The 24,433-nt window shown below is 38.2% G+C and overlaps 1 protein-coding gene across 3 annotated transcripts in view; it reads left to right on the forward strand.

Moving 5' to 3' along the window:
• The window catches only part of RALGPS2 (Ral GEF with PH domain and SH3 binding motif 2), a 144,951-nt gene extending 120,609 nt beyond the window's left edge, over window positions 1–24,342 (forward strand). For all 3 annotated transcript variants that reach the window (XM_060197741.1, XM_060197743.1, XM_060197742.1), the window contains 5 exons: window positions 1,023–1,128; window positions 4,296–4,388; window positions 11,362–11,467; window positions 14,580–14,671; window positions 18,759–24,342. In XM_060197741.1, coding sequence (XP_060053724.1) covers window positions 1,023–1,128; window positions 4,296–4,388; window positions 11,362–11,467; window positions 14,580–14,671; window positions 18,759–18,788 — 427 coding nt within the window. In that variant the 3' untranslated portion in view covers window positions 18,789–24,342. The remainder of the gene's footprint in view (window positions 1–1,022; window positions 1,129–4,295; window positions 4,389–11,361; window positions 11,468–14,579; window positions 14,672–18,758) is intronic.
• Window positions 24,343–24,433: the final 91 nt, after the last annotated feature.

A 24,433-nucleotide genomic window follows, 5' to 3' on the forward strand; every position in this document is an offset into this window, starting at 1 on the left:
ACCTCCCTGCATATAAATAGCCCTATCCCGAAATTTCTGGTGGTTTCTAGGGATTTGAGTCACTTTGAAGACACCTAAATAATTAGGAATTAAACTGGCAAACTCTAGTTTTCTTTGATTTTCCAGGAATTCTGCAACTCCTGTTAAATCACCAGAGGATAACAGAATTTAAAGTCTCAAACTTTAAATCATTGGGAGAAGAAGTGTTTGGTTATTTTTGTGGTGATAGATGAAAAGGAAGTCTTGAAGTTGGGAATTACTCCTTTCTTGGAAAACTATAGAACTATAACCAAACACATATATATTAATAGCATTTAAATGTCATTAAAATTTTATTATAGAAAACCAGTTTTTAAAAAATTCTTAATTGCCTTATTTATTTTACCTAGATCAGTATTAAACATAGTCTTTTTTCTTTTTCCTTTTTTAAACTTTATTTTCTGTTGAGTTTTTCATGCTTAAATGATTTTAACAAACAGAATCATCATCTCTTCTACCAGGACTTAGGATTTCTAATGGAAAGGCATAAATATTACAGCAGTGATGCAGCATGGCACATGAAGAAGAAAACCCTTAAAATCTTTAACCTTTACTAAAGTGAATCATCATCATAGTCTTTCTATGTTATTTTTGTTCAAAAATAATAGCATTGTTTGAATCATCTGCTGAATTTAAAATCCTGAATAACTTTTGCTTACTTATTCTGAGTAAAGTATGTTTTAAAATTAAGTATAGTTACATTTTATTTAAACCTGCCTTTTTTATTTTTAAGCTGACTTCTTGCTTTTGCCTGGTCTCCCCTTACTCATGGCTGATTTTTGACCATTCAGAGAGAGAGAAAGGGGAAGATTCTGCAGCACTGGAGTTTCCTCCCAGTGCTATGGCACTCCCACTTGCTGCCAGAGGTTGAACCTGGGTTACTCCTGGCAAGACAAGTATCTTACTCAAGGAGCTGTTTCCATACATGGTAACTATTATAAACAAAAGGTCTTACATGTTCTTTTTTTCATTTCATTGTACAGTTCAGCAGAATCAGAAGATTTGGCAGTACATTTATATCCAGGAGCTGTTACAATTCAAGGTGTTCTCAGGAGAAAAACTTTGTTAAAAGAAGGCAAAAAACCTACAGTAAGATTTTTATTATTTTTTTCCACCTTTTGTTGCCCTTGTTGTTGTAGCCTCGTTGTGGTTATTATTATTGCCATTGTTGATGTTGTTCGTTGTTGGATAGGACAGAGAGAAATGGAGAGAGGAGGGGAAGACTGAGAGGGGGAGAGAAAGATAGACACCTGCAGACCTGCTTCACTGCTTGTGAAGCGACTCCCCTGCAAGTGGGGAGCCGGGGTCTTGAACCGGGATCCTTACACCGGTCCTTACGCTTAGTCCACATGCGCTTAACCCACTGCGCCACCGCCCAACCCCCCAAGATTTTTATTATATTTTAACACACTCCTAGAGATATGCAAATAGAACCCTAAAATGTATCAAAAGAAATTAAATAATACAAAGTGTATAGTTGACATTTGCCCAGCCATGATTCTTAAAATATTTTTATACCTGCCATATAAATCAGACACTTCTTCTAGCGTTTGCCCTTCTTCCGTATCCAGTTAACAGTGTAAAGTTTCAAGACCTCCTTTGAATCTGGAGAGGTGGCAGTCGTTGACTATGTGGGTCATAGTCTGTCTGGAGCCGCAGGGGCAGTTCGGGTCGTCTCTGACTCCCCAGCGATGGAACATAGCGGCACACAGGCCATGGCCTGTTCGATAGCGATTGAGGAGGGCCCAATCATAACGTGCTAGGTCAAAGCCGGGTTGACACTTGCAGGGGTCTGTGATGAGGTGTTTGTTCTTTACCTCAGCTGACTGCCAACTCTGTTTCCAAGAGACTGGAACAGAGAAGTTCAGTGTAGGCGTAGGGGACCAGATTGGGTGACGAGACATCAAGCGTTGGACAGGGTGAGCGAAGATATCCGCGTATATTGGCAGGTCCGGTCGAGCGTAGACGTGGGAAATGAACTTAGATGATGCCGCATCCCGACGAATATCTGGCAGGGCGGTGTTGCTAAGAACTGGCAGCCATGGAACCGGGGTGGAACGGATGGTTCCAGAAATTATCCTCATGGAGGAATATAATTTGGAATCGACCAAGTGGACATCGGGGCTACGGAACCATACTGGGGCACAGTATTCTGCAGTGGAATAGCATAATGCCAGAGATGATGATCGTAGTGTGGAAGCGCTCACGCCCCATGAGGAGCTGGCCAGTCTTGCAATGATGTTATTCCTCGCGCCCACCTTTGCTGCAGTTTTTATGAGATGTTCGTGAAATGACAGAGTGCGATCGAGAGTAACGCCAAGATAGACTGGCTGGGCTTCATGCCGGATTCTCGTATCACCAAGCTGCACATTAAGCTCACGCGAGGCCGAGGCATGGTGTAGATGGAAAACAGATGATACCGTTTTTGCTGTGCTAGGGATTAGTCGCCATTTTTTACAGTAATCAGATATCAGAGACATGTGTTTCGTGAGTGTTTCCTCGAGGATGTCGAACTTGGATGCCTGAGTTGCACAGCAGATGTCATTGGCGTAGATGAACTTCCTTGAAGTTTCTGGGAGGTCATTGATGTAAACATTAAATAGCATAGGAGCCAGAACACTAAAGCCACTTAAATAAAAATACTCCTGCTCATCTTTCTTCCAGTGATAAAGTTACTATACATAACCTTTTCTCAGAGAACCTGGAATGTATATACTGCTAGAAAGTCTTTAGTAATAAAATGGGGGGGGGGATGAGAATAACAATCCTAAAAATGTAGAATTCAGCCAGTATTTTGTCAATTCTGTTTTTTATTTAGATCTCTGTGGTACTATTTTATTTTCCTTTTTAAAATAGAATTCACATGTTAAATGTCCTCCAAACTACATTATATACTTTTAAAATATGAGTAGAACAAAGCATTTCAACACAAAAATCTTTAGCAGGGGCCGGTGGTGGCACTCCTGGTTGATTGCACATGTTACTGTGCACAAGGAACCAGGTTCAAGCCCCACCTGCAGGGGGAAAGCTTCACAAGTGGTGACATAGTGCTGCAGGTGTCTCTCTCTCTCCCTCTCTAGCACCCCCTTCCCTCTCAGTTTCCGCATGTGTCTATCCAGTAAATAAAGATAATTTTTTAAAAATTTAAAAAACACCTTCAGCATTCTTCTCACCTAGTAGCACCATAGTTTGACACAGATTTTTTTCTCCCCCCCCCAAGATTTATTGTATCTATTACATATAAGAGAGAAAATTTCACACAAAACAGAGAAAGCAAGTTAGAATGCCAGTCTGATACATGTTGTGCCAAGGATCAAACTAGAAGCTCAGGCACGCAAATGCTCAACCAGTTGAACTGTTTTTCTCAGCCTCAATATCACTTTTGTAAACTGTGCCAGGGGTCAAACCCAAGGCCTCATACATATAAGACATGCTTCCTACCCACTGAGCCACATCCCTGGCCCCTTGACAAAGTTTTCTTTTCTTTTTTCCAATGTATTTCTCTAATTTGGAGTAAGAACTGACATGTATCTATACTTAAAATTTTTGAGGCTATTAATGGGTCTTCAAATGTCAAAATGGTTTTCCTCTAATGTGATGGTGCTACTTCCATGACAGTACACCTCAGACTCAAATCAATGATTTACTCTAGGCCAATAAACAAGATAGTGTACCAGTGAAACATTCGCACACCTATTGTATGCCAGATGCCAAAACTGAGTGACAAAAAAAGAAACAACATACCAGTGGCCTGGTGATCACAATCCAGTAATGAGAAGTGGAAAAAATAAGCCCTTCAGATAATGTCATATGAAAGTGAATGCAGAGAAGAGGGTGTCACCATCTTGAGATCTTTGAGTGAGACCCACACAAGGGAAATTAGTTAGCGTGCAAAGATCTGGAGTTGAAAACCTGGATGGTTGAACCCTACAGTGAGGGTGGTGCAAGAAATGGAGTCAGAAAGGCAAATATTGCCTGCTGATGTGTCAGATGTGCTGAGCAAAGAGGAAAGATAATACTAGGTAATAATAAAAAGTGCTAGACTCTTGATGAGGTCAAGATCTCTGGGTGAAAGCTCTGGTAGAGCTTATTAAATCCTAGAAATAAGAATATCTGATGTAAAGACATTGGAAGCAGTACTACTCAGAGGTAAAACTGAGTTGTCTGAAGTCAAGCTAAAGATTGTTGACATGAGAGGTAGAGAAACTGAGCAGTCAGAGCCTTTTATGTTATATTCATGTGTTTGTTCTCTCCAGGTAGCATCGTGGACAAAATACTGGGTGGCTTTATGTGGAACACAACTTTTTTATTATGCTGCCAAATCTCTAAAAGCTACAGAAAGAAAACATGTAAGTATTCCTCTTCTAAATTGCTAGTATACCTTCTCAGCCCCTTTCTGGTTGTCAAAGGAAGAAGTTCTAATGGGACACAGTAATTTCAATCTAGGAATTCATACATGTATTCCTTTTCTGAGTATTGTAATAAAATTACTTTCAGTTATTAAGCCCTCTCAAGGAACATCTTGAAATAACTTCCATATTTTAAAATGTCTTCTTAGAATTTTTTTAAAGATTGTATTTATTAATGAGAAAGATAGGAGAGAGAAAGAACCAGACATCACTCTGGTACACATGCTGCTAGGGATTGAACTCGGAACCTTATGCTTAAGAGTCCAATGCTTTATCCACTGTGCCATCTCCCGGACTACTTTGAATTTTTTTTCCATTAAAACTTCACATTACAGGGGCCAGGTGGTGGTACACCTGGTTGAGCAACCATGTTACAGTGCACAAGGACAGAGTTTGAGCCCCTGGTCCCCACCTGCAGGGGAAAAGCTTTGTGAGTTGTGAAGCAGGTCTGCAGGTGTCTCTGTCTCTCTCCCTCTCAATCTCCCTTCCACCTCTCAATTTCTGGATGTCTCTATCCAATAAATGAAGATAATAAAAAATTAAAATAAACATTATGAAAAAAATATTTCACATTACAAATATTTTTTTCAACTTCATTATCACTTTATTGAGGGAATGTTGATTGTAAATGGTTGTCACAGGAGTACATATCCACATTTCCCCAGGATAGGTACATCTCACCTTCCACAAAACCATCATCCTGTTCCACCATGGGAACTTAAGATACCTACTTTAGCATCAAAGGGTTCACAAAGCTAGATTTCTTGTTTAGAACATGATTTAAACTGATTGGATTGGGTTCTTCGTTCCTAATGTATAAAATGCAAAAATTTGTAACTAGAATCTAAATTTTATATTACACCAATCTCTGTTTGAGTGAGTTCCTTGCAGAGAAGTGGAATCCGTTACTCTGACTAGTTTCCATGGTCCAAAGCCTTGTATTAATATCCTATTAACTTTAAAAAATAATTGTTAAGCCTCTTAAGGCTCTTTTCTCTAAATGAATAATTATGTATTATTTTCTTTGAAAGGGGGTTGCTTTTGTTGCATACTATTTATTTTTATATGCTGAGAATACAGTCTTTTAAAGGCAGAGTGATTTTCCATGATACATAACTTAAATCCCTCTGAGAGGAATTATATTTCTAAATCATCTTTTTAGGGGGAATTAAGTGGTTTACCATACTGAGCTCTAAAAGAAAGTTCCTTTTCTATCTAGAAGTTAACCCAAATTATAGTGTATAGTTCAGAGAATTTCTTTACAATCACTTTTAGCCTTTTAATGAAACCAAAAGTTACAGAGCCAGTAAAATAGCTCTCCTGGATAGTATACTTGCTTTGCCATGAAAGTGACCCAGGTTTGGGCCTAGACTCAACCTGCATTGTAGAAAGCTTTTGGTGTTGTGGTGTTTTTCCTCTGTCTCTGTTTTTTTTTTTTGTTTTGTTTTGTTTTGTTTTTGCCTCCAGGGTTATCGCTAGAGCTCCATGCCTACACCACAAATCCACTGCACCTGACAGCCAGCATTTTTTCCATTGTTATTGCTGTTGTTGTTCTTGTTGATAGAACAGAGAATAATTGAGAGAGAGGGAGAAGGTGAAGAGGGGGAGAGAAAGATAGACACCTATAGACCTGCTTCACTGTGAAGTAGCCCCCCTACAGGTGGGGATCAGGGGACTGGAACCAGGATCCTTGTTGCAGTCCTTATGCTTTGCACACTGTGTGCACTTTAACCCTGTGTGTTACCACCTGGCCCCATCTTTGTCAGTCTCATAGTCTGAAGAACCCCTATTGGATCATTGGTCTTTCTCAAAACTGCTTTGACTATTCAGATCATTTGTGGTTTCATACATATTTTTTATTTGTTTTCAATTATATTCAGTGAATAACCTCGCAATGCTATATTGACTGATGTCTTCCCTGTTCTCTAAAGCAGCATACCAGATACTCTGTATATGTAAAAACATGTCACTGAGCCAAATACTGATAGTCCAGTAGGGCTAGACACTCCAGACTCAGCATCCTTGGACCATGATATCTTGTAAGCTACAGCTCTCCTGCTTCTGGAACCCAGGTCTTTGTCTGTGTTGCCATGGCAGCGAGGCAGCATGAGCAAAGGTGGGAGGTCTAGAGTTTTGGGTTTTTTTTTATTTATATTTATAAAATGGAGATAATGACAAGACCATAGGATAGAGGGGTACATTTCCACACAGTTCCCACCACCAGAACTCCGTTTCCAGTCCCCTCCCCTGATAGCTTCCCTATTGTTCATCCCTGTGGGAGTATGGACCCAGGATCATTATGGGGTGCAGAAGGTGGAAGGTCTGGCTTCTGTAATTGCTTCGCCACTGAACATGGGTGTTGACAGGTCGATCCATACTCCAAGCCTGTCTCTTTCCATAGTGGAGCAGGGCGCAGGGAGGTGGGGCTCCAGGACACATTGGTGAGGTCGTCTGCCTAGGGAAGTCTGGTTGGCATCGTGGTAGCATCTGGAACCTGGTGGCTGAAAAAGAGTTAAGATATAAAGCAGAACAAATTGTTAGCTAATCATGAACCTAAAGGCAAAAATATTGCAGATGAAGACCTGGGGGGGGGGGGGTCTCTGTTTTGGACAAAGCTAGTAGGTCTGTTTTAAGTCTAGAGTTTTAATCTATGTTTTCTGATAAATTCTATGTATGAGATTTTTAGAAATTAAAGTTGGACCAAAGGAATAGTTCACCAAGTTGGGTACCTGTATTGCCACACACAAGACCGAGGCTTGAGCCTTAGCATCACATAGACAGTAGGATAGCAGCAGGAAGTTCCAGTGCTGTAGTATTGCCCTCTCTCTGTCTCTCATGGTCTATATGAATGAAAAAAGTGGCCCAGAGTAGTAAAATTGTGTGCATGTGCGCACAATAAACATTATTATAATAAAACATTATTTCTTTAAAGAGATTAATTAAAAAAAAAAAACTCGAACTGGGGAGATAGCATAGTTTATATGTAAACTATTTTTATGCTTGAGGCTCCAAGGGACCAAGATAAATCCCTTCCACTGCCATAAACCAAGGCTGAGAAATGCACTGGTTAAAAACATTAATTTTGGGGCCAAGGAGACAGCATAATGGTTATGCCAAAGACTTTCATGCCTAAGGTTCCAAAGTCCAGGTTCAATCCCCAGCACCACCATAAGCCAGAGGTGAGTAGTACTCTGCCATCTCTCTCCCTCCCCTCCCCTTTGCCCTCTCCTCTTCCTCTTTCACTCCCCCTCCCTCTCTCCAACTCTAGCTCTCATTAAATTAAATAAAATAATTTAGATAATAATTTTAAATTCCCTAGAAATTTAGTATTGTGGGTTATGAAGAAATCAGATCAAATTGAATATCAAGGAATGGACTAGACTCTTCACTTTTTCTAGTTAAAATGAAGAAATTGGGGCTAGCTGGTGGCACATTTGGTTGAGTGCACATGTTACAATGCCTAAGAACTCAGATTCTAGCCCCTGGTCCCCCATCTGCAGCGAGAAAGCTTTACAACTGGTGAAGCAGTGCTGTGGATGTCTTTCTTCCTCCCTTTATATCTTCCCCCACCCTCTCAATTTGAACAGTCTCTGTTCAATAAATAAAGATAATAAAAATCTTAAAAATAAAATAAAATAAAGAACTTATAAAGACCAGATAGAAGGTTTAGAGGTTAACACATCTCTAGGACATGATAAGGCATAGAACTAAAAGCAATGGAGGAGAAAAATTTAACCTTCTTGTACAAAGTTAGAATACAATCAAATTGAAAAACAAAGACTATGTTACAAACAACAAATAAAGGATTAAAATCTATATAAATAGCACCAACTATGTAAGTGTTCTTGCCAGAAAGTTAACCTGAATCTAATCTTAGGCAATCAATCAAAATCAGTTTATGACATATTCTATAAGACAACTGACCTGGATTCTTAAGACTAAAATTGGCAGATGAAATGAGATCAGGAACAGGGGGGCTGTTTTAGATTAAAAGAGACTAAGAAGTCTTGACAACTACATGAATATTATATGCTTTGTTTGAATCCTGGAGGCAATTTTTTAAAGGTCATTAATTGGAACAATTGAAATTTTAATGGAGATTTTAATTATGATTGTGATATAGCATAGTGTGGTTATCTAAGAATATGTTCTTAGGTGCTGCATGTTGAAATATTTAGGGTTCAAATTTATGCCACCTGCAACTTACATTTAAATGTCCAAAGAGATCAAGCAAATGTGATTATATACCTAAGAATATCTAGTTGTAATCATGGTAGTATTTTTTTAAATTTCTCTTTAGTTTGAACATTTTACAAACTAAAAGCTAGAGGAGGGAAAATTCACTAATGAAACTATGCCAGCCTGTATGCATTAGCTGCAGGAAGAAAAAAAATGGAAGCCTACACATCTTTATTTTATTACTCTAAGTAGACATTGTTTTGTCCTCGAAAAGGAGAACAGACTTAGGAAGGTGGAATAACAGGGAAGAAAAGGAAGATTGTTACTATGTGTGTTTTTTTAAATGTTTTAAAGTGAAAATACTATCAAAGTTTTTTAATATATAGAGAGATGTTGAACTTATCACTATATGACAAGGAGTAGATAAATATAGTTTGAATGACTGTTCAAATTTAAAAATAAAACCAGGGCAGGACCAGGTGGCAGTGCAGCGGGTTCAGCACACATGGCGTGAAGCACAAAGATCAGCAGAAGGATCCCGGTTCAAGCACCCAGGTCCCCACCTGCAGGGGGGTCACTTCACAGGCAGTGAAGCAGGTCTGCAGGTGTCTGCCTTTCTCTCTTCCCCATCTCTCTCGATTTCTCTCTGTTCCATCCAACAACAACAGCAGTAACAACAAGGGCAACAAAAGGGGAAAAATAGCCTCCAGAAGCAGTGGATTCGTAGTGCAGGCACTGAGCCCCAGCAATAACCCTGGAGGCAAAAAAATTAAAAAATACAACCAACCTGAAAAAGAATCTTTGATTGTACCTGAATGGACTCAAAGATACAGTCTTAGCTCTAGTTTTGATTATTTCAGTATTTTTATTTATTTATTATTGGATAGAGACAGAGAGAGATTGAGAGGAGAAGAGAAGATAACAGTGGGGAAGAGACAGAGAGACACCTGCAGCCCTGCTTCACCACTTGTTAACACTTTTTGCCCTGTAGGTGGGGACGAGGGGCTTGAGCCTGGGTCCTTGTACACTGTAATATGTGAGCTTAACTAGATGCACCACCACCTGGCCCCCATGTTTTGATTCTTTGTTTTGTTTTGTTGTTGCTTAATATTGTATTTTCAAGATTTGTCACTACCAGTGCTTACAGTTATCATTTATTTCTTTTTTAAACTTTATTTTTCCCTTTTGTTACCCATCGTCATTGTTGTTACTATTATTGTTGTATAGGACAGAGAGAAATCAAGAGAGGAGGGGAGAAAGACACCTGCAGACCTGCTTCACCACCTGTGAAGCAAACCCCCTGCAGGTGGGGAGCTAGGGGCTCGAACCAGGATCCTGATGCGGTCCGTGTGTTTTCTGCCGTGTGTGCTTAACCCACTGTGCCACCGCCCAGCCCCCTATCATTTATTTCTTTTCACAGCTAGCTTTCCATTTTATATCTGCCATAATTCATCATTATATGGTTGATGGATGTTTGAATGTTTTCTAGTTGTTTTTTTTTTTCTGTAACAGTGCTGATATGACTTTTGTACATATTCTCTGGGTTATATGGCAATGTTATATTTCAGTTTTATCTCAGTAAAGGTGGGGGATTAGATAACACTTCTATTAAAATGCAACTATGGGGAGTCAGGCGATAGTGCAGCGGGTTAAGCACAGGCGGCGCAAAGCCCAAGGACCGCCGTAAGGATACTGGTTCAAGCTCCCAGCTCCCCACCTGCACAAGTGCTGAAGCATGTCTGCAGGTCCCCCCGTCTCTGTCTTCCCCTCCTCTCTCCATTTCTCTCTGTCCTATCTAACAATGACGACAACAATAATAACTACAACAGCAATTAAAAAAAAAAAAAAAACCAAGAAGGGCAACAAAAGGGAAAAATAAATAAATATAAAAAAAGTTTTAAAAAAATGTAACTATATTTCATGTAAGGCAGCAGAAAATAAAGATGAATTTGTCAGATCATACTTTTTGGGAATGGAGCCTGCCACAGTTAATTTTTAGGTTGAGGCTGGGAAAGGCCTGGAAAGTTAAGGGGGCTGGGTGGTGTTACACCCAAATTACCATCCGTAAAGGCCCAGGTTCTAGCCCCTACTCCCCAAAAACACACACACTTCTGTAGGGGGAAATGCTTCATGAGTGGTGAAGTAGATCTGCAGGTGTATTATCATTCTCTCTCCTTCTGTGCCCCCCGCCACACACACACACACACGCACACTCCTCTCTGTTTCTGTCTGTCTTACCCACTAAAGTACGGGGGAAGGAAAGAGAAAAAATTGGCTGCCAGGAGTAGTGGATTCATAGTGCCAGCATCAAGCCTCAACATAACCCTGGTGGCAATTAAAAGATAGACAGACAGAGACTATTCTCAAGAGGGCATTCCCTGGTGAAATTTAATACCAGAAGCCCCAAGGAGCCCTTGCCATTGTGAAGTTGCTGGTCTCATTCCTTACTAGGAAAAGCTAACAACATGTTCTCCTATGCTTTTTGTTACTTCCTTTTACCAAAGCACTGCTCAGCTCTGGCTTATGGCAGTGCTGGGGATTGACCTGGGATCTCTGGTTCCTCAGGCTTGGTGGCCCTTTGCTTAATCAGACAAGATCGGGCGTGTTCAGGTTGGTATGGCCGTAGACCCCTTTGCATAATCATGGTGCTATCTTCCCTGCCCTCATACTTGCTCTGTTCCTTAGGAGGAACCATGAATCTGTTTCCATTATCAGTCTTCTGTTTCTTTCTCAGTTCAAATCCACATCAAATAAGAATGTGTCAGTGGTGGGGTGGATGGTGATGATGGCTGATGACCTTGAACACCCAGATCTCTTCTTGCTGACTGACTCTGAGAAAGGTGAGCTGTCAGAATAACGAGGCTTTCAGGTAACCCATGTACATCACTTTCCATAAACTAAAATCTAGTTTAACTGCAACACTTTGGGGACATGTTTATATTCTATTACCTATGAATAGTAATAACATCAATATTTTTACATTTCTTTATTATTTTTCTAGAGCTTATTTCCTCTACACATGATCATAAGCTTGAAATTAAGAGTTTAATCGCAATCAGTATTATAGATCACCAGAGATAGTGCCAGTTTTAACATGCACACAACCCAAGTTCATGCACAACTCTTACCATGCTGAGAGAAGCTTCAATACTGTGGTGTCTCTGTCTCTCTCCTTCTATTGGAAAGAGTTGGCCCAGAGTAGAGAAGCCCCAACAACACATACACACAGGGGTAGGGGGGCAGATAATCCCTAAAGAGCAGAAAGAAGGGAATGTGAAGTCAAGAGGACATTAGAATTTGAGAATCTCAACTATTTTCCATATATGCTGTATCCCTTTGTTAATACCCTGAAACCAATTGTTAATTCTTATTTCTCAGTGTGACGGAAGTCTTCCTTTGAATTTTTATCCCATTATTTTAAATTGACTCAAATCATGTTTCAAATAAAGACAGTTTTCATTTTCATGCCTTGCTTAAAATGAAGCATTTGTGAATAAAAGTAGTTACTGCTGATGACAGGAATTTTTTAAGTGATGAGAGAAATGGGATGTGGGGGAGGCTGGTTATATGAGATCACATGCTACCTGTCAGTGCCCCTTCCTTCAAGCTGCTAATGTAGACAAACAGCACAGCCAGAGAAATAATGGTGTCTTCCCAGGATCTCCCTCTCCTGCAACTCCCAACCAAGATGAAATTGTACTTTTTATTGATTTTACAGTTATTTTTTATTCTGTTTATACAGGTGTGTTATGTCTGTATCAGCAGATACTGAGTAAGGACTCTTCCTACTCAGCTTTCTCATTTCAAAGCCCTAGCCTTCCTAAAATCCCAAAGGGAAATTTCACAGAGTTACTTTTTAAAAGATGGCTTTCATTAGGTTCAATTAACTATTTTCTTCAGTTCTTGACAAAACTGTTTCCAAACAGCCAAAGTTTTGTAAAGTCTATAAGAATTAAGAAATAGGGAGTCAGGCGGTAGCACAGTGGGTTAAGCGCACGTGGCGCAAAGCCCAAGGACCGGCAGAAGGATCCCTGTATGAACCCCTGGCTCCCCACCTGCAGGGGAGTCGCTTCACAAGCGGTGAAGCAGGTATGCAGATGTCTGTCTTTCTCTCCTCCTCTCTGTCTTCCCCTCCTTTCTCCATTTCTCTCTGTCCTATCCAACAATGATGACAACAATAACAACAACAATAATAACTACAACAATAAAAACAACAAGGGCAACAAAAGGGAAAATAAATAAACATTAAAAAAAATTTAAAGAAAAAAAAGAATTAAGAAATAAAGAACTTAAGTCAATAGCAAAAGCAGTAAAGCTCAGTTTAGGACACACATGGCAAATTAATCCTTTTCTCACTTTATTACCTTAATACATATAACCATGTGAAATATTATGTGTCAGTCATGAATTAGAGTGAGCATAAGCTTTACTAAATTAACAACTTCCTGATTTTATGTTTTTATATTTATTTATTATTTGTTGGATAGAGACAGTGAGAAATAAGGAGGGGAAGGGGAGATAAAGAGGAAGAGAGAAAGACACACCAGCAACACTGCTTCACCAATAATGAAGCTTTCCCCATGCAGATGGGGCCCGGGGCTTGAACCCAGGTCCTTATGCATTGTAACACATGTACCAAATTTTCTAATCTTCTAAAATGGGGGAAATCCTTAGATTGTCCTAGAAATGTTTAATAGACCTAGAAATCTTTATTGACTTTGACAGATGTAACAAAAGACTAAAAACATAGCTGATATCAATGTTAGCTAACTAAACACATTAATGAATGCTTAAATGAGAAATATGTTAGAACATTAACATACATTAATATTTACATCATCTAAATAATACTGTTAACAAATACCAAAGTTCATTTTTCCTGTCCCAGTGTTGCTGTAAGGAAAAAAAAAATGGTTGTCAGGTTCTAGCAACTGAGACAGCAGATTGATGTCTTCTTCTAGCGTTTGCCCTTCTTCTGTAGCCAGTCAACAGTGTCAGGTTGAGCCTGATGTAAAGTTTCGAGACCTCCTTTGAACCTGGAGAGGTGGCAGTCGTTGACTATGTGGGTCATAGTCTGTCTGGAGCCGCAGGGGCAGTTCGGGTTGTCTCTGGCTCCCCAGCGATGGAACATAGCGGCGCACTGGCCATGGCCTGTTCGATAACGATTGAGGAGATTGATGTCTCAGTTACCCTCAGACCAGGGTCTGGGAGTTATATTAGGGAGGAAAAAGAATAGTGGGTCAATCAGAGAAAGAAAAGGAATCCAATTCTACAGCTGTCCAGCTGACCTCAGTGATTTGATGAATAATAGAACATAATAACCAGGCCAGGGCAGTCTGTTTCTTGCAGAACTTTGAAACTCATTGCTAATTACCTTCTGTAGAGTAATGCCTAAGGTCTCCATAGTCAGACTTGGCTTTTTTTTCTTGTTTGTTTCTACCCATCCATCCATGACTGACTTTTAGCTAAGCACAGGGCATGAGAGTCTGTAACAGTTCTTCACCTTTAAGCATCAGATAAGGTAAGAGTCAAGAATGGAAGAGATCATGAAAAAACAATATGGAGCGTCTAACATTCATTTTCTGACTGCTTACTTAAAGCAATGAGAACCAATACTCAGCACTCAGTATCTTCTACATACAGAAATATAGAGAAGCTACACAAACACTTTATTTAACAATACTTTAAAGTACATTTAAGGAAACAAATAAAATTACTTCTTTTGCCATTCATAAAGAGCAAACCAGTGGCTCTCTTAAGTAAATTATTGTATATGAATTTAGCATATAGAATTCTCTTGTTTGCATTAGAAAATCAAATGTTAGAGAAACATAATTCCAAAATTGGGAAATTCTGGTCCTCTTATATTTTACCCTTAGATATCTGGCAGGATTATTATATACTATAATCCTTAAATGTTTATTCTCTTACTTTGAATTTTGGTAATTTCAGGAAATTCATACAAGTTTCAAGCTGGCAACAGAATGAATGCAATGCTGTGGTTTAAACACTTGAGTGCAGCCTGCCAAAGTGAGAAACAACAGGTGAGTTTAGCCTTCAGAACTATGTTTTTAATATTTTATTGTGGGTATAATGGTTTATAAAACAGTGATTAGCACATAGGTTGAAAGTTTCTCACTTCCCACAATAAGTGTCTGCAAAGTCCAACTTAGGTCCGTTTCTACCATTCACAGGACCTCAAAGTCCTCCCCTAGACCTGTCCTTCCTGTCCTTCCCTAGAGTCCTTTGCTTTGGTGGAATACACCACACCCAAAGTTTCACTGTGTGTTTTGTTTTTTCCTGTCCTTATTTTATATATATATATATATAATTGACTTACAAAATAACAGAGCACAATTCCACACCATTTCCACTACCAGAATTCTAGTCCCCATTCCCTCCATTGGAAACTACAGTGATTCTCCCAAGGTCAAAGATAAGGGTTGACAATTATTTCTATAACTACCTGTCTCTCTATATATTTTTTCTTCCCATTTTTTCTTTCTTTTTTTTTTTGCCTCCAGGCTTATTGCTCAGGCTCAGTGCCTGCAATACGAATCCACTGCTCCTGGAGGTCATTTTTTTCCCATTTTGTTGCCCTTGTTGTTGTCGTAATTGTTGCTATTGATGTTGTTGCATAGGACAGAGAAATCGAGAGAGATGGGGAGACAGAGGGGGAGAGAAAGATAGACACCTGCAGACCTGCTTCACCGCTTGTGAAGCGACCCCCTGCAGGTGGGGAGCCTTGGGCTCGAACTGGGATCCTTTTGCAGGTCTTTGCGCTTTGCGCTATATACACTTAACCCTCTGCACTACCACCTGACTCCCTTTTGCCTTTTTTTTATTGGCTATGACAGAGAGAAATTGAGAAGGTTGGGGAGATAGGGAGAAAGAACGAAAGATAGACACCTGTAGACCTCTGCTTCACAGCTTATGAAGTGGATCCCCTGCTGGAGCCAGGTGCTCAAACCAGGATCCTTGCAGGTATACTTGCTCTTCATACTACGTGCACTTAACCCAGTGTGCCACTGCCCCCCAATTTTTTTATGGTCCTACCTTCTCTTCCATTTTGAATCATAGCTACACCTCTTACTACTTCCAATGTCCTTCCTTTTTTCCTCTTCTCTCACTGTGTCCTGATGGAATTGAGTTTCAGAGCTCTCTAATCACCTTCCCTAACATTCCCTCTAGTATAGACTACAATTTTTTGATGTGCATCAGGTAGGAGGTCTAGTTTCTGTAATTGCTTCTCTGTCGGACATGGGTGTTGTCAGGTCAATCCCCCTAGCCTGTTTCTCTTTCCCTAGTGGGGTAGGGCTCTCAAGAGGTGAGGTTCCAGGACACATTGGTGAAGTCATCTACCCATGGAATTCAGGATGGAATGATAGTAGCATCTGCAGCTTGGTGTCTGAAAGGTAGTAAGTTATGAGGCAGGATAAACTCTTTAATAAATAGGAACCAGAAAGTAGGAATAGAGCAGGTGAGAATAGGGATTTTTTTTTTTCCTTAGGGTAGTAAGAAACTAGGAAGTCTATTTTAGGTATGTTTCTTGGGGTGCATGGTTTTAGTGATTTTTATCTGAGCTTGATAGTTAACATGGAAGAGAGCTAGTAGCATTTTTAGCAACCTCCATAAAAGATATGAAATACATATAACAAAATTGACTTTCTTGTTCTTTTGCCTAGACTACTGTGCTGTTCAGATCTCAGTGTCATGGTATCCATTTTCTTTAAACACATTGTTATTTTTTAAATTTCAGATTTAAAAAATAACTAGATGATGTATGTACATCAGCAGAGTTTGATTTCTTTGATTGAATTAATGGAACTATCTACTGAATGCATTCCCCATATGTGTATGCATGTGTGTATCTCTATGTGTGGTTTTATTTGTTTATATTACTTGGAAGAGTCATAGCATACTCATTTATAAATAGAAACTGAAATTTGAAGGGGTTTTTTAGCAGAAGACCCTAAAATACTTAAATATAGCACCTTAAACCACATTCAGACAACTCAAAAGGAGATGAAACAATTTATTTTCAGTAGGGATTTTTATATTATTATTTTTTAAGGTTTTTTTTTTTTTTAACCAGAGCACTGTACAGCTCTGGCTGATGGTGGTGCTGGGGATTGAACCTGGGACTTTGGAGCCTCAGGCATGAGAGTCTGTTTGTATGACCATTATGCTATCTACTCTCCACCCTTTTAAAGGTTTTTATAACCAGACCGTTAAATTTATACTTTCAGCACTTGAGCATTTGTGTTGCATTGGATTTACAATTAAGTTAGAATTATATTATCAAATAGCTTTTTACTCAGAAATTTCATGTTAAGATACTCAATTGGTTTTTTTTTATTATTTGTTTTGAGTACTCAAGGTTTTCAGAAAAAGCTGGCTAAATATGGGTACTGTTAAACTGTTTTAAAGGATCAGGGAAAGACCACTGACATGTCCTTGTCTCCCAGCACCACTTTGAGAACTAGTAGTAAAGACTGTGTGTTTTCATTCAACATGTTGAAACCTTCTCTTGTCCTTAACTAGAGGACTAGTCAACTAATTTAAAAAATAAATAAATATGTTCACATTTCAAATGCATTATTTATATCTTATAAGAAATCAAGCTAAGTTTGAGTCATTCTCTAGGCAATAAGTTACTACATAACTTCTTAATTTTTTAGAATCACAGTATATTCCATTAGAATTTATCTAATGATTTTTTTCTCCCATGCTTATTTTCATGATGATTTCACAAAATATTAATAGTAGAGATTTATGAGAAGAAGTTATGCAATTTATTTTTTATTATAAAACTCTCAAATAACTTAAATACATTACTTTAAACTACATTCAGGGGGCAGGGTGATGGCACACCCCATCCATGCTGAAGGACTCAGGTTGAGCCCTTTTTCCCACCTGCAGGAAAGAAACTTCCCTAAGGGTGAAGCAGGTCTGCAGGTTTCTGTCTTCCTCTCTCCTTATCTCCCTCTCCCCTCTCAATTTATCTGCTTCATCAAGTAAATTAGAAGGAAAAACTGCATTCAGTTAACAGCTTAAAAGGAAATAAAACTTTGATTTTATTTAGTCAGTAGTTTTTATAAACCCTTCTTAAATTTTTTAAGAATTTATCTCATTGATTTTCTTATGAGAATATTCTAATGTATGGATGCTGATAAGAATAATAAATGACTGCAGTAGCTTTGATAAAATATTTTTAAATTGGGAGTCGGGCAGTAGCACAGCGGGTTAAACAAAGGTGGCGCAAAGTGCAAGGACCTGTGGAAGGATCCCGGTTCTAGTTCCGGCTCCCCACTTGCAAGGGAGTCGCTTCACAGGCAGTGAAGCAGGTCTGCAGGTGTCTGTCTTTCTCTTCCCCTCTGTCTTTCCCATCTCTCTCCATTTCTCTCTGTCCTACCCAACAACGACTACAGCAATAAAACAAGGGCAACAAGAGGGAATAAATAAATAAATATTTTTAAATTATTTTCACATTAAAAGATGAGTGCATGCCTTACTATGTGTGCAGTGAGTAGGGTGAAAGCCCTGATAGCGCATATCAGTGCCATGGACAGCACTAGAGTAAGCTCGATAGTAGGTGCTGTGTCTATGGGGGTTTCTCCCTTCTCTGTGTTTCCTTCCCTCTCCTCCTCTCTGAAATAAAAAGAAAGAATGAAAAAAGAAGTCACTCCAGGAACAGTGAATTCTATGCAAAGTCCAGCACTGCATAAGTAAATATTACTTATATTGGAAAGATCTTAATATAAAGATCTATATATTAATGTTAAAATTCACTAACAAGGAAATTTTCAAAACTCTATCTTGAAAACAACTCTTAAAGCATTGTCAGTGGGAGTCGGGTGGTAGTGCAGTGGGTTAAGCAAGGACCAGTGGAAGGATCCCAGTTCCAGCCCCCAGCAGGGGAGTCGCTTCACAAGCAGTGAAGCAGGTCTGCAGGTGTCTATTTTTCTCTCCCCACCTCTGTCTTCCCCTCCACTCTCCATTTCTCTCTGTCCTATCTAACAACGATGATATCAATAACAACAACAATAATAACTACAACAACAAGGGCAACAAAAGGGAAAATAAATTAAAATAAAAACATTGTCAATTTTCAATGCTTGTATTTTTTAGGTTCCTACAAACTTGATGACCTTTGAGTAAAAGCCTGAAAGAACAGAAAGGTGAACTGTTGTTCCCAAGGGAGCAGGGACCTGACAGAGCGCGCCAGCTATCAACCAGTCCTGTGCCAGGAGACCTGGGGCCCCCAGCTCTGCCTCTGGAGTTCTGAACCAAAAACGCACTCATTTCAGGGAAAAAAGTGAAATATTCCCAGAGAACAAGTCTTGAGTTGCAGAAACTGCCATGGACCATGCCTCTTATCTCTGAACTGACCTGTGGAAACCACTGCCTTAAAAGAGTGAAAGGAAAACCAACGTGCAACACCAAATAGTTTGTGTGAATCTTCTGGCGGTGCTGTGCTCGGAATAGATTGTAGCTAATTTGCATTTCTTTTAACTTTGTACTGATTTTGGAGGGGGGAATTGCCATTTTTTAATATACACTTTACAAAGGAAAAACATATCTCTTGTGGGTTACCTACTGATTGTTAGCAGTTGGTTTTGAACTGTGTATAAAGATGCTTTAACTTAGTAGGGTCTTATCAGCAACTTGCCTAGAAGGTATATTGAGCTCCATCCATCTCCAGCCTCATTGTCTTCTCACAGCAAGAAGAGGAGGTGTTAGAAATATTAATAATGTGAGTTGTTGTGGGTTGGAGAGCTTTGATTTTTTTTGGATAAGTGAAGGAGGTTGTTTGCTTTGTTTGTTTTTCTCTAACACTAAACTTCTGAAATTTAGTACTTTATGGGGAACATGATTCCTTGCAGGGGGTGTAAAATTGTAAAAGGCTGCGTGTTCAGATGGCAAATCTTTTTTTTTTTCAAGTGGGCTCCAGAAGATGTGATTTGTCAGATTTAATCTTCCATGAGATCATTGTTGGATCACAGATTCAATTAGTAGAGAACTGTAATTCCAACCTAAACTTTCCTAAGAAATGTTTACAATTTTTTTTCCAAGTTAATTGAATTAGCCCTGCTGCCAGTCACAGGTAATTTTTACCATCAAGGTGATGTATTGATTTCTTGGGATATTTTCTTTTACAGTGTTTAATGTGCACAATGCCAGTTAGAATTTTAGTGTTCCTTTTCTATCCTTTTTGTTTGTTTAAATATGAGTATATTACAAGTCATACAAAATTTCAAAAGGGATAGAGATTAAAACTTGAGATTCTGGAGATTTTAAGTATCAAAACTTTGCTGCTTGACTCTATAAGAATGAATTTTTCTGAAAACTTACTACAGATTCTTACCTTGAAACAATGTTCTGTAATTCTGTTTACATAGAAAAATATGTCATAACTTTTCCAACAACTCAGTAGTTGACCAGCTAGTTTTGTAAGAGTTACCCTAGGTAAGGATACAATTAATTTCAAATTTTAATATTGAATTACAAAAACAGAAGATTTGGAAATGAGGTGCCCAGAGTATCAACCAAAAATGGCACTTGAGCATAAGTTTTATGTTGGGTGTTACAAACTCACAAGGCATCTAAAATCTTAGCAGTGGCTCAGAGTCAGAATTGTTTTATGATTGGTGTTTCTAATAGAATTCTGTCACTTTGGATTTCACATAAAACATCTCACATTTGTATTCCTACAAATTTTACACTTTTTTTAAAAATTCTGAGTATTATCCTCTTGAATCTGTGAAACTCAAACAAAATATTGCCCACACAAGAATTAAGTAAGAGTTAGCTGAGCAAAAAATACTTTTCTGAGGGTTCAGGTTTTTTTATTATTTCTTTTTTTGTTTGGAAAGGACATTAAGAATTTAATTTTTTTATATGTAAGTACTGTGATTCCTGATTTTTGTGGAAAGTTGACATGGGCTAGAGTAAGCAAAATGTGTGCATTTAATGTTGTTTCAGTTGAGATGCACCTGAGTTGAGTGTGAGATGAGATCATTTGCATAGCCAGCAGTATTAAGTAGCTGTTGCACATACTAGTTTTGGTTTGCATTTTTTAATCCACTAGTTTGTACATTCTGCTTCAGAAATAACCATTTTAAACACTGTATGTGCTTTTGAAAAGAATGTTGTGGATAAGAGCCCTGCAGATTTCATAATACTGTCATAAATAAGCTAAGCTTTGTGGCAGGTTAACTATATTTGTGAGACACGCAACTAGAAGTCAGAGTTTGTCATCCATCATGCAGTGTTGCCAAAGAGAGAACTAAACTGAAAAATGTGTATGATAATATCAGCTCTAAATAGTAGCAGATAATTGCACAGATTAAGAACAGTGTTCAGTGTGATGAATGAGCTTTTTATAGAATTGTAGCTTCTGACTGACTGAAATTCTTAACAGTGGGCTAAAAAAGACTGCTTTGCTTCTCTGTCCATTCAGAAAGATTACTTGTTTATTTTCAAAGTTATTTTATCACTTGAAGCAACTGGAAGCCAGGAGGGGGAGGGAGAGTGAATTAAACTCTTTATGAATTTTTTATCATTCATAAAAGACATAATAATTCAAGCAAGTAAAGAAAAACACCAAAATACATAGAATAATCAGGCAGCTTTTTAGTGGAAAGATTACATTTTTCCCTTTTTAGCCTGCCATTAACAAACTCAGAAATGACAAAAAAAAAGTTCTAAATTTTCATCAATAGTCAAGAACTCATTTAGGAATTTCACTATTATTTGACATGTAAGCTAGTTTATAGTAAGCATAATAAAAGGCCATTATACTAACTTGTCTTAGCAGCATGTGACACTGGCCAAAACACAATTTTTGAGGTACATGTTATCTAACAAATTATTTTGAACATGAAGGTTTTTTTTTCATACAGAAGTAACATAACTGTTTTTAAAATATGGGGTTGCCAGAAAGTCATGGCATATTTTTCTGTCTTTTTCTATGCAAAAATGTGTCATGACTTGGAACAACCCAAAACAACTATAAAAGTAACTGTACCTTTCTAAGTACTGGTTTTAGTTTCATGCCCCCTCTGATTTCAAGCTCTACTTATTTTCTGAAAAGTATTATCTTCACTGTGACCTCCAAACTCTAGGGATTTAAAGAGAGCTGATTAAACACCCTCCTAGTTCATTTTGTTCATTATATAAATCTCACCAATTTAAGCATCACAAAAAGGGATGGTAACAGTTCTAAGTATATTTTTTCCTCCCTGGGCATGTGCTTCAAGTGACAGTGTTCTTCCTGGAAATGCTACATCACCATTGCATTACCTTCTGTATGGACTATTCTGGCACTTGTGGGGGCTGGGGATAATGTCTGGAGCTACAAGATTTTAATTAGTGGCTTTTATTCCACTTTTAGAAAAATACAGAGAGAAACACAAGAAGTGCTGTCATGAAAGAGTAGAATGTTTACAGTTTCCCCTGTCGACACACCGTTCCTTGAAACTGGGCCCTTCTAAGAATAGCCTGTTAATCTCTCAAATTATATGAATTTATCTGGCCAAAGTATTTGAGCAATTGTTTTATTTTTTAGATTAAATCTTTACAGAATTAAGGACATCACAGTAATTGGATATCCATAGTCACAATAGGTTTAATTCATTGATTTTTAAAAGAATATTTCTGCTATTGACTTCCTATTTGTTGAGGACACATTCTTTTACAACCAGTTTTGAGGCCACTGTGATATTCCTTCTGGAAAAAGGAAGTCCTAATATTATTTAGCAGAAAATATTTTTTCAATAAAATCCTCTGCTTCATAGACTTGAGATAACTGGATTCCATTTTGGAAAAGGAAGCTGAGCTTAACTGGGTGGAATAGTACTGCTGCTGTGTGAGTAGATAGCACGAGCAAGCAGTGAAGTGTGTATGACATCAGTGAAAAGGTGTGTGAGGCTTTGCTTTTATTTTCTCTCTTTCTTGGAATATTTTCAGATATGTTGATGGTAACTTTACGATTTTGCAGCAAGAGCATTGTCCTGGTTTTGTTTTAAGCTCTGAGGTAGCAACATTGTTATTTAATCATATTGATGACCTTTTTTTTTCATGTAAAGTCAATTCAAAATGGAAAATTTTGAAATCCTTTTTGGTTTTGTGTCCCAAAAAAATGGCTTGTGTCTAAAGAATATTTTCCATCTAGAGGATTTAATGAAAGAGACCTATGGACACTTAAAACCTAAGATTGTTGAAAGCAATTTCCAGGCACCAGTATCTCAAGTTGTAGCATGGAGAGAACTTGGTCAGTGCTTTATCAATTTGAAGACCAATTTTAGGGCCTCCATTATGACAATAATCACTCACTCTCCTACTCCTTTTATTTCAGGAGTGTGTGCTACCCCTCTATCCACCAACTTACTCTTTCTCACAGTAAGTCCAAGGAAATCTGTACAGAGACCTCAGGCAGTGTTTACAGTTCTCCTTGGTTTGGAATCTGTTTGGACAAGCTCCCTCCTGGCTCCTCACCTTCAGGGATGGTGATTAAAAATAATCTCTCCCAAAACAAGCCTTTTGATGAGCACTCATAACAATAACTTTCAAGAGCATAAATACAGCTGCATTCATTGTTATTTTGTTCTTGACATCATTTTGAGCATAGATTTAATTATAAGGCCTATTAGGAAATCCCTAAAAGTATCCGATAAAGTCTGAAAGTGTTGTTTTGAGTTTTGTTTAATGAAATACTGTATGAGAGTTCCTTTGGCCAGAAGTAAGATTCAGTCTAATTCATTTCTTATGTTTAAATAAGACTCAGAACAAATAAGCAGTCATTTAACCTAATGGTTATTGTTTACTTGAAAGTAATTTGGCAGGAAAGCAATAATGCTAAGGAGGAAATCAAAAGGGAATGTAAGAGACAAAACTAGCTTTCTTGGTAAGAACAAAACTTGAAAATATTTTCTCTTCAAAATCTGGAGCTACTGTTACCCAGCTGAATCAAGGTGACTTTTCATATTTTTTAAAAGGGCTAGTGTATTCTATAGGGGCAAGTAAGTATATAGTCTTTAAGGTCATGAAAGGTTAACTGGTCCTTGATGGTTATTAGAATTTAATTTCATATTCTAGGCCTTTGGGCAAAGTGACATTAGTATTAAAAGGGTATCTACTTAGAGCCCTTTGAGATTGAACTTAATAGACAAGCAGAAAATTTCGTAATACTACCTTTTATGCAAGGCACAATATGTTAAGTTCTTCCTAAAGATATCACCTAGTTAGAACTATTCCCATAGTCCAGTAAGGATTGACTTGTCAAATACAACAGGGCAGCTGCTAAGTCACCAAACACTCAAGACTTTTTAGTCTTGATTACTAGAAAATCCATGACTTTATTGACTATAGAAGTGTGTGTGTTGAGAGGGGGTGGCAAACTGGTTCATTATGTAGTCTAATGGAGATCAGCATCTGTGCAATGATGTGAAGAGATGCCAGAAAACACAAGCCATTTTTGTTCTCCTTTATCCCTATTGACTTGAGATTCCCTAATGCTGAAACAAGATCGCACTATGATCTCCTTGTGCACTGTGACCTCTGAGAGGGATGTGTAACTTGTTTCACTTTCTGTTCCTGTTTAATATACAAATGTGAGTGTGAGATCTTCAGTGTGTTTGCATAAGGTAACTTAAAATGAATTTAAGTACAGTTTTCTGAAATATTTCTATGAAATAAATTAATTTAAAAAGTATAGATTGTGTGGGGATCATTTCTTACCCAATTCCCATTTTGTTAGTTTGAATCTGAAATTTCTCATTAATTTTAAATAAACACTCTAATTG

This window comes from Erinaceus europaeus, chromosome 9 (assembly GCF_950295315.1).
Source record: "Erinaceus europaeus chromosome 9, mEriEur2.1, whole genome shotgun sequence".
Classification (NCBI taxonomy): Eukaryota; Metazoa; Chordata; class Mammalia; order Eulipotyphla; family Erinaceidae; genus Erinaceus; species Erinaceus europaeus.